Source organism: Athene cunicularia (genome assembly GCF_003259725.1).
Source record: "Athene cunicularia isolate RWA chromosome 1 unlocalized genomic scaffold, athCun1 chr1_part1, whole genome shotgun sequence".
NCBI classification, from domain to species: Eukaryota; Metazoa; Chordata; class Aves; order Strigiformes; family Strigidae; genus Athene; species Athene cunicularia.
This window is the reverse complement of record NW_020799091.1, coordinates 108,443,256-108,454,649: the sequence shown is the minus strand read 5'-3', so window position 1 is coordinate 108,454,649 and position 11,394 is coordinate 108,443,256. Positions and strand designations below refer to the sequence as shown.

Here is an 11,394-nt window from a genome sequence, read left to right as displayed (position 1 = left end):
TATATATATATATATATACACACACATATAAAAATGTGCATGCTCACACACAAATAGTATATGTTGAAAATGGAGCTGTCTCTGGGACTTTTCTCTCCTTGTCTCCTTCCCTTGTTCCATACCAATTTATGGTCTATTAACCTGCAGTGAATAGATCTTGTGCTTCTTTCCGAGGCTTCACAGCTGTTCAAAACCCATGCTATTAATGCCAATAAAGAATCTTGTCATCTAAAATTTTAATAATTGGGAATTAGTGACCCAAGAGACTAATTTTATCCATAGCAAAATTTGTATATCAAGAAAGAGAGAAATAAGGAAAATAGTAATTTAAAATTGAGTCAACAATTTAAAACTCTGACAGTTTTGATAGCTGCTTATTCCTAAATTGGAATTCTTGGGCACCCAGCTGGTTGCCATATTCTTCTGTACTGTATATCTATCCAGACTGTTACAGGTTTTTTTTCATCACAATTACCAGTTTGCAGTTTTAATTAGTTTGAAGTTGAATGCTTTTCTAGGAGAGTATCTTGTTTTCTTGAGACTTTTATCTCCAATACCGTTGTCTCTTGTTGTATCAGAAGTCTAGATTGGAGACAGTAAAAATTTTATAATGCAAAACATGGCTCTAGTTTTCCCTGACACTTGAGAGGTGTTAGAAGCACTCATGTGCTCCATGCATTTGTACCTCCATGGTACAGTTTAACAAGTGACTAAAAGCAGCTGATAGTACAAGTAAAACAAAGTAACTTTGTGAGTGCTCGAGATGTTACTCTCCAGACATCGCATGAACTAATGGGCTTTCCAAAAGGTTGAATGAGATTGACTATGGCTTTGTGTTATTAATTAGAACTGTTCCAGTTTTGCTCGTAGAGAAGATCTGATGTCTGTACAGTATCTGTAGGACTAGTTTTTCATAATTCTACATATACACATGCATGTATGTATAAATTTATATATATAAACAGATCAATATAAAAATGGATGTGATTTAGGAACATGGCAGTTTAGTTCACTAATACAGGTCACCTCTTGGAAAATATGCTTTTGTATGTATTCATTTTGGAGAACCTTTCCCACCCAGAAGTGTATTAAGGGTTTTTTTCCCACTTTATGATGATGTTAATAGCTGTTCTTATTAAATCCCATACTACAGGGTAATGGTTAAGTAGTTATATTGCAAAACACAGTGACAGTACCTGGCAACAGACTCCTAAGAAAACTTTCTGTTTTTGTCTTGCAGGTTCCCGTCTTCGGCAAGAAGATTTCCCACCTCGAATTATCGAACACCCTTCTGATCTAATTGTTTCCAAAGGAGAACCAGCAACTTTAAACTGTAAAGCAGAAGGAAGGCCGATCCCCACCATTGAGTGGTACAAGGGAGGGGAAAGAGTGGAAACGGACAAGGATGATCCGCGTTCCCACCGCATGCTGCTGCCCAGTGGATCTTTATTTTTCTTACGCATAGTCCATGGGCGCAAGAGTAGGCCGGATGAAGGGGTCTATGTCTGTGTGGCAAGGAATTACCTTGGGGAAGCTGTAAGTCATAATGCATCACTGGAGGTGGCAAGTAAGTGCATCTTTTTTTTCGATTCTTTGGTAATAGCCAATTGCTTTGATGTTATTTGAAGATTAAATATAAAAGTGAGTTGCTTCTGAGGCATTGACTTAAAAGCAATAAAGGAATTATATGGTTAATTATTACTCATATAGAGAGAGGAGAATAGAAAAATAGTCACGAGGTATCATATTGCTGTCAAAATTTAAGTATGTTCGTGTGTCCTCGCTATTTTTACGCTTCAAGCAGTTATGATTACTTAATGTTTGTTAAATTTTGTATACTTAATTTCAATTTGTAGATGTGCTTTCTACTCCAGATAACTATGCAAAATAACAATGTGTGGTAGGACACAGGATAGCCACAATTTGATTTAATAGGTACGTTTGGAGTTGTTGCACAAACAAATATCAGAAAAAAATAATGTCAGATTTAGAAACACAGATTATTTTTTTTCTTTGAGAGAACTGGCCCACAAATTATACCTATAGTTCAAAGTATTTGACCAACAGAAGGAGCAGTCAGGTATGTTCACATCACTTTGTAATACTTACCTCTTCCTGTATATCCTTTTAAACTATACTTATTTTAGAGGAAGAGACTGTACATGAAAGAACTGTAAGCATTCATATGGATAGCCAAGTATAGGTCAAAAAGTATTAGTTTTGGGGTACTGAAGTGTGAGAGGAAACTTTGCAATTCAAAATTTAAGTATCTGTTTTAAGTTGCTTTTATAGGCTTCCTCTATAATCTGTAGCAATTAATCTGCTGTCGTTTTGAAGAGCTAGCACAGAACTTCATGAGTTGCTGTCTGAATACACTGATGCCTCTAACTAAACAATTCCTGTTGTTAACGAGCTCTGATGAGGCTCCTAACTATTAGATAATTTAAATGCCACTGCTGGTGTATAACTTTAGAAGAAGGTCTACATTTTCATAACTGCTAGAAGGCAAAGGAAGTAGGCTATAAGTTTGTGCATTTACTTGAGTCCTTTGCCTAGTCTCACTCACATTCATAGACAATCCCAGGAACTTTCATAATTCTTATACAAGAAGGATCTTGAGCATCACCTATAATGTAGTAAATACACATGGTTAAGTTCTATGACCATGCTATTTCCTTACTGCTTTTAGTGATAAAAGTAATCAGTGTCTAGCTAGCTGGAAGTATGCTTATCCAATGTATAACCTGTTTAAATCATCTGTTGATTGGTTACTCCCAGATATTATATCCACTATCTTTTACGTGTAATTTTGTAGTGGGTATTAATATTTAAGATATTTTTATTTTTATTTAATTGGCTTTGTTTACTTTATTGCACTGCTTGTTGATTATTAAAATGAGTTTTCATGTTCTGACCATGCAGCAAAGCAGCATGGACATTTGTGCTTATTTCATGTTATTTTGATTTGTGATATACATTTGTTTTAAATGCATGTAGTGTTTCTGTGTCTGCCACAATTTTTCATCAGAACCCAGAAACACGAGGTAGACTTCAGTGTTTGGTACACTATGGCATGCATCAATTTAACTGGTATATAGTTACTAAATGTGTTGTCACCCCTGCCTCAAGTCATCTTCATACTATTAGCGTGCGTAACTGACAGGGTCTGAATGCAAAATATTGATACTGCCACAATTTTTTTTTTTTTTTGAGAGCCTCTGCCAACACTCAAGGGGGAAAAAAAAAATCCTTGTATCTTCTTAAAGGGTTTCAAATGTACACCACCTAACAATAGTATAGCATTAAATTGTTAATCCAGCTCAAAATAGCCTTCATAATGAGAGCTAGTGTGAGAAAATAAACACCAACAATCCTGTAAGGGAGGGAAAAAAAAATAATCTTAGTCTGTATTTGGAAATAAGATTTGTCGGTGTAATGGTATACAGTTCTAACTGTATACCAGGCAATTATAGACAGAGAATTTTAACAGAAAAGATTATGATTTTAATAGAAATGGTAGTGATATGACAGTTCAAAAGCGCCAAAACACTTTAAATAGAGTGGAAAGGGTGAGGAACAAGGAAAGAGTTGAAGGCCTGTTGCATAAATTGGCATTAAATAAAAAATTGGTGTATCACAGCTGTAACACTATCCTCATTATAAGCTGTAGCTACATTTGCAGTAGATCAGTGCAAATCAGCCGTTTGATTCGCTTCTCAGTACACCTTTTGAGCACCACAGCATTTACATTTGTATCCATGTAGTCATATGCAATTGCTAGTTTAGAAATCCTTATGTTTAATTTCTCTATGTTTACGGAATAAAATTGTCTTTATTTGGTTTTCATTTACAAAGTACAGAAGATCATTTAGAGTACTCATTTGGATATATGTTTTGATGCTGCAATTTTAACCAAAACACTTTTGTGAAACACAGGAAACAGGAGCATGTTTTGCAAGTGTAACTGCTAGCTCTCACTGGAAGAAGCAGCCCTTGTCTGCAGCAGTTTGTTTCATAATGTGATAGAGAATTTATCACATCTTCTTTCATTACCTCTTATAGTAACAACATCAGTTAGATGATGTTCCTTCATTGTTCAGTGGATGTGTAGTTTTGATTTCAGATTCAGGTTAATAATAAAAATAAATTTTCATGTCTGTTATTCCGTTGTGCAGATCAGGTTTTTTTAAGTGGTTCCAATGTTCATCTTTGAAATAGTCCACAAAGAGGATTTGTTGCTTATGTCATAAGGTGGACGTATTTCTTAAGTATGCTCTGCATAGATTTTGTAGTTGCAAAGAAGGAAATGTGGCGGGATTTCAAATGCACTATATTAAAAGATGCTTCATCTTCTTAAATACCTGTGTATTTTAAGAACTTTAAATATAGTGATAGATACATATATAGATGTGATGGCCACAGTGGGGGAGAGACTAAAATCATAAATTTGCAGAGAGAGTTTTCCCTCTGCTTTGTCCCTTTCTATTCATCAGCCTTTCTTTGGTGACTTGACTGAACTGTGCATGTCATTTAATCCAAAGGACACGTCATTTTCTTCCACTGATACGTTATCTCAGTCATGACAGTGTTAGTCCTCAGTTAAAACCACTGAACATAGTCTAAATGCCAATTTATTATCAACAAATTGAATTAACTCACTTATTCAATCTCTGCCTCTTGTGGCCCTTCCAAAATGTTTGAAGGTCCCATGTGCTTAGCCATATCATTGGGGATTTCTTATATCTTCTCCATAATGTTATTTTAAATATATATTTATAATTTTTTTCAGCTGTATTTCCTGCAGTTTCTATGGTTATTTTCTTGAAACTGTTCCCTATGCCTGTCCCCCTAAAAAAACTTTAAAAAAAGGTGATCCTTCTGGCTCGTGAAGAGTGATATCTTTCTTGAATCTACAAAATGAGTACTTGAACCCCCGCTGACTACATTCTGTTTGATTATGTTGCAGGGACTGTAACTTTGCCTAATCAAAGAGCTAGCCACTTGATATTTCAAGAATTAAAACATCTCAAGACATTTAGAGACTAGTAGAACTATTCTAACCTACACAGCCCTGTGCAAAGTATCTTAATTTTAATCTGTAAGTTCTTCATAAATGGGAAGGATATAAATTTGCTTAAACAGAAGCTCAGCAGAAAGCTAATTACAAGTCAATTAAATAAAGGATATGTAATTCTATTTGGGGTGTTTTGTTTTTTTTTCTCTAGTTGACTGGTTTCATCTGTATTTGAAACATTATCACAAAATTTCTGAAATGGAGACTTGTATATGTTCAAACTTAACTTGGAGGAAAATGAAGTTTTCAGTAGGGTAGCCCAGAAGGAGTGTGTGATGGGACAATCAGGTATAGTCTGTAGTAATCCTTCAGTTTAAGCTGCTCTGAGTCTATTTGCTTCCCTCTTCTTGACTTCCTGAACTCAGCCTTTTGATCACTGGACACCTACATAAATTAGCCCCATGTTTTCTTTTTGAGGAATGTAACTGGTTTTGGATTACTGCCTACCAGTGACACATTCTCCAGTGGTGAAAGGTCCTAAAGAACGTGAAAAAGGGCATGTCCCTGTCAAAATGAAACTGGGTGATTCTCTCTATAAATGTCAGCTTTTACAGGTGGGAGCACAAAATGGAGCCATGCTTGAGCCTCAGAGTAGGGGCCAGAGACCATTTTGGCTGTCACGTAAACAGCTGTGAAACAAAAGTCATTTTTCACAGTAGAGAAATAGAAGCAGTTTTGGAAAAGTGGAAAGTTACCCATTAGCAGGCTAGAAGAAGGCTGCAGCTGCTTGATATGCTTGAATCTCTTGGGATTGTCTAGTGAATGGATGGACCTGATCAAGACCAAATTCAGTTACTGTTGTGTGATAGTTTGATTCAGTGGTTGGTTTTGTTTTTTTTTTTATTTTGTTTTCCTTCAGTTACTCCTGTTTGAGGAAGATTGTATCTGTGGATCTTGTGTGTCTGCTAAGTAGCATTAAGTATAAGCCTACCTGTGTAAAGAGTGGCAACAATAGCTGCAGGGGTATATTCATCTTTCTCTGGTCTAAAGTTTTTGAAGATGTTAAGAAAAAACAAATGCAAATGGAAGTTGGTTATGTTTGCTGGTCAGTGGCTTCATGAATCTTTATTTGAAATCATGTTTCTCTCAGATAAACTTATTTCACATTTGTCATGAAAGTTCTAGGATAATTTATCATGTTTCTATTTTCCATTGATATATGGATTTGCTTCTCAAGAGCAGTGCTTTTTCAAAAGTGTTTGTAAAGTACATACACATCTATGTAACCTCTAACCTCAAAAGCAGGATATCTTCCATTAGATAAGCTGCTGTGTATAAAAGTTTGCGCACATTTGTTTTCAGTTTACAAAGGATAATACTCCAGATACTTTCTACATCAGATCCCAGGAACATCCCAGTTACAGTTGTCATGCTGTGACTTTAAAAACAAACAAACGAAAAGCCTTACATAACTCATCTTACATATCAATCCTATGCTAACAGCTCTGTCTGTTCAGTGGTTATAAACCAGTAATATCCTTCTCAAAATGTAAAGTCATATTTCTTTGTGTATTGTTTTCATTCTGTGTTCAGTCTGTATGGTGTTAGGCTACATTATTAGCAAACTTGCCCTCCTGACATTGATGCTGATATTGTACAGCATCAGTGCTTCAAGCCAAGCTGAGGTCAATGAACAAATTTACAGATGTTGTTACTTGAGCTGTTAATGTCTTGCTGATAAACCAGTGACCTAATTTGAATACTCATATGCATTTATAACAAAGACAAATCTCAGTTTTACAAGAATCCTGTTAAGCTCCTACATACATAAAAAAAGACTTAGTGAAGCTATACCATTGCTTACCAAAAGCAATGGCATTACCAAAGTTGCTTGAGGCATTGAAGATTTTAACAGTAGTGGTTTCGCTAATGCATTATAAAACCTACCATTTATCAGTGGTAAGTTTCTTTGAACCTAACTCTTTCAATGCTTGTTGCAGCTACCTATTAAGCCTGGATTACTGTAAACTGCCTGTGAAGAGTATTTTACCAAAAATGTAACATGATTTAGGAGAAATTTCTTTTGCATGCTGTTTTACCATTTATACCTCATCAGAATAGGGGAAAAAAATAACCTCAACTTTTGTCAACCACATTTCACTGTTTCTTATGGTATTTATTGTTAGTTTTAGTATGATCTTTTCTCTGTTCATCTGGGGGAGGTCAACTCTCTTCACTTGTTGGTGGAACATTGGTCCTAGAGCCATGATCCATACCGCCACTTCATTAAAATGTTTCTTAACAATTACTTTGTTTGCTCTGCATCCTGTGTGCAGTGGGCTAGTAGACATGCTATGGTGCATGCTGCAGCTTCCATTTAGTGCTTGATAAACATGGGAAGAAATCATACTTATCAATACTTTGGTGATAGACAGTAACTCAAACTACATTTCTTCTAGAAATATTAATGTATTAATACTATATTAATTGTTTCCATTCCAGTGATGATAGAAATAATTTCTGTGTCCAAAGTACTCATAAATTAAGACTTCTTCGGCTTTAAAGGTGTTGACTCTGTGTTGATTGTTTGGGACCAAATCTATTACATGGAATCTGAAATAAACACTCCTATAGTGAAGATAGCTAAGATTTAGTTGTTTGCCTGGAGACTCACTTGATAGAATATGTATTCATGCCAAATCAAAAGCAGGTTTTCATTATTTGTTTATTTTATCTTGTTATTTCTTATTACTGCCACCATAGATTCTGAAGCTTCTTTCTGTACTTTGTCAGCAGCACTGATGATGCCACAGTAAATTCTTTGGGAAGAGAACCTCCCCTCCACTTTGTAGGCAGCTGAGTTTGGATGATAGGTTTGAGAGTATGCTGGTACAGGGGTTCCTACTAGAAAGAACTGACTTGCTGCACTCCCATGCTCTAGGTAGTACTTTGCAGCAAGATATAATGAAAGCCTGCATATGGCAAACATGTTGTTTATGTTGGTTACAGTTTTATTTGGCGAAGTTTCATAGAAGTTGTGGATGGCTTTTGTTTCAAGTATGCAGTTAGTTTTAATATATCACAAAAGATCTGTCTTTTTTGAGTTTTTCGTTTATTGTTTTGTTCAAAGACCAGGTTTCTTCAGGCAGATGTCCACCCTTGCAGGGGCAGTGGTGGAGACAAAAAGAAGAGTTACTTTTTTTAGTACTGCTTGGTGAAGTTTTGATTCTTTCTTTCTTGTCTGTGCTTTTTGAAATCAATGAATAAAATAACGAATTTTTAATCAGAATTATTGGATGCTTGTGCTGTAGAAAGGTTTACGACGTTAATTTATGCATCGAGGAATAAAATGGTGTATGGATTTAAAACACACAAAACAGCAGAAAACCAAACCACCAAAGCTTGACTAGCTTAAATACATTTCCTAACTGACACAGTTTGGTATGGTAAAACTTCATTTTGTAGTTATGTCTGTCTAAAAGGAAAATTTAATGTGTACTATCTAAAATACAACTTGTATGTATTTGGGAATACTTAAAGAGCTGAAGATCCCAAGTCTACAGTTGTAAGATTAGTGTAAAACTAAGGATTTTGCAGATTTAGAATGATCAGTCATTAGTTTCATAGGGAACAAAACAAAAAATTGAATTAAAATTGTTCAAGTTTAAAGGGCCCCACCTTTCCAAGAATGAGCCTGAGATAGACATGTAAGTCATCTTCCTGAATCCAGCCACCATAGTGAATTGATACCAAATCTCTCCTTAGTTTTACTGTTGCTTTTCAGAAGTCTGTGCAAGACAATTCAGGCTGTTAACATCAAGTGTAAATACCAGTAAAGGCAAGCATCCTAATTATATGAAGAAGGAAATAGATGTTTTGATACCTTAGTCTGTTTTCACTCTTTGCTGCATACTCCCCTTCCCATGTCGTTAGGCAGTGTGCTCTTTGATAGACCTCAAGCCTGTATGTCCTGTGGGCTCTGAAAGATGGATCCTCACACAGAGTTCAGAGGGAGCTTCTTGGTGGAAGTTAGCAAATTAAATGGGACCATTGACTGTCTCCTTTTTTTTCTGGTTGGTGAGCTTCCTCTGGTCCAAGGGAGTTTATATGCTGTTTTCAGCTAATAGATGTCTAGTATATTTTTTCCTAGTTTCTGCTTTAAACTCTTGATTTTTCTTCCTTCCACCCCATCTTTCCTCCTCCAGCCCCCAAGACATCTTGGTAGAACTAGATGAAGTGAAGGAGATCATTCCTATTTTTGTGTTTACATTTCCTAGATGATGATGTAGGACGTAAGCCCATAGGCAAAAGGATACAGACAAAAGAATAAAGTCAGACAAATAAAATGCTGACTAGTAATTCTCATGCATTGGTTGTTCTGATGCTTTTTTTTCCCAATACTACGTTTTAAAACATCTTTTCCTGAAGTACTGAAAGACTTGCTCCTGAGCTAAATTTGGAGATAAATTTGCATTGTGCCAATATCATTTTGTGTATGAATTTAGAATCTTTGGCAAATACTTCATATTGATGAGGTTTATTTTGGATCATCATTTCCCAGAAAACAAAAGTAGTAGCTGTGTTTAAAAATGTGAAGAAATTGATTTTTTTTTTTTTCTTTTTACTGTCATCACGTTAAAACCTTTCTTAAAAATCATATTGCTGACAAAGACAGATTTGCATCTCTGTGTCTGTGAGCTGTTTTGATGAGAACTGTCTGACTTGAACTTGCATCCTGTATGTAAATTGATTTCAGCTGATTGCTTTGAATTTGAAAGAAATTTAATTTGAAAACTGCCTTGTTCCACTCCCTGCGGTAGTAGATGCTTCTCTACGTCATCTGTTAAGCAGTGCATAGTCAGCATATGGCTGCTACTCTCCTATTTAAACTGTTTTCTCCAGAGAAAGAGAAACTCCCTTTAGACCAGACAGACATCTGCTGACTCTCTCCTACTAGCAAAGTGACTGAAAAGATATCTTTCCCGTGATTAAAAGAAATATGTCTGGAGGCGCTTAGTTTTTGTTCAATTAATCAAAGATTAAACACATGTGGACTCTAAACTGGGCTTCTTTGTGCTTCTATGCTATCAAAAGTGATTAGAGGGGAGCTGAGCACCAGAGCTGGCTTGACTGAAATTTAATATTTTACCTATATGTGAGCTATAATTCAGTTCCAAAGGTTCATAATAAAGTGGAAAAAAAAACACTTTAAATTTGTAAATTAATTTAAAAAGCTCATTTTTTAAGTATTCCAATTTAAAAAAAAAAAAAAAAAGGCAAGAGTGTCAAATACTTTTTCTAACCCTTGTTTTTTTTTAAAAAAATATTCATATAGTTATGTGACTATGCTAATTTATACACAGTAACCATTTTGGTTTCTGTAACCACTTCCAGATGTAAAGGCATTCTTGGTTGCTTTTGTTCCTTAGTTCCTATTAGTAAATGTTTTACTGGCAAAAACTGTTACTGTTAAAAGTCTGGTGTTCAACTCAATGCCTTATCCTTACTCAACAAACCTACTACACATAGACTATTTAGTAAAAAACTGCAGGTTTTCCTCTGATGTCAAAAAGAAAAGAATAATTTTTTTTTCACCCTAAAGTATAAAGAATATGTACACTAAAAATGCCACAAGAGTAAGATGGCAATAATTAAGCAGATTCCTTGAATACCATGCTGCTCTTAAATTTTTTCATCAGACACTAACAAGTCTCTCTGGTAGACATCTTTATCTGAAGATAATTTGTTTGGCTCCAGTTTTATTAGTGGAATTAGTTCTTTCGTGTAGTCTGTGGTGAGGTTTTAAAACTCCACTGATAATGTGACTTCTAAGATATTTCATAAAACTTCTGTCGTCTTCTATACTGCTCTTTCTAACAACTATAGTTTTGATTTATTAACTGATAAAATGTTCTTCAAAATATATGAAAAATCACCTATGTACCACTTCCTAAATAAACATAATATAAAATACAGTGGAAAGGTTTGTCCTTTCATAAAAGGCATCAAGCAGCATTTTTGGTAAGATACTTGATATAATAGCAAAGTTCCTTTATAAAGTAAGATCTACTAAACTTACGATTTTTGAAGAAGTGCACAGTGAAATATTCAAAACTGTCATAATGGAATTAGCTAGTACAATAAAAATAATAAAAACCTTCTCAATATGTAGCTTTTTTTACTATTAATGTGCTGAACCTAAAAGGTGTAGTGGTAGGCATTGCCAATCACTTAATTTCAAAATGCTCATTGAAGTAATTAGGTTTTTAAACCAAAAATAATCACAATATTTTCCAAAAAAAATCATAAAGCCTAGCTAATTTTAGTAAATATTGTCTGTGTACAGAAAAGAATCCATGCATATACTTCTATACTAGTAT

At 34.9% G+C, this 11,394-nt stretch overlaps 1 protein-coding gene across 5 annotated transcripts in view; it reads left to right on the top strand.

The window, feature by feature from the left end:
• The window catches only part of ROBO1 (roundabout guidance receptor 1), a 643,819-nt gene that overhangs the window by 375,683 nt on the left and 256,742 nt on the right, over positions 1-11,394 (top strand). For all 5 annotated transcript variants that reach the window (XM_026851549.1, XM_026851531.1, XM_026851540.1 and 2 more), the window contains one exon: positions 1,241-1,567. In XM_026851549.1, coding sequence (XP_026707350.1) covers positions 1,241-1,567 — 327 coding nt within the window. The remainder of the gene's footprint in view (positions 1-1,240; positions 1,568-11,394) is intronic.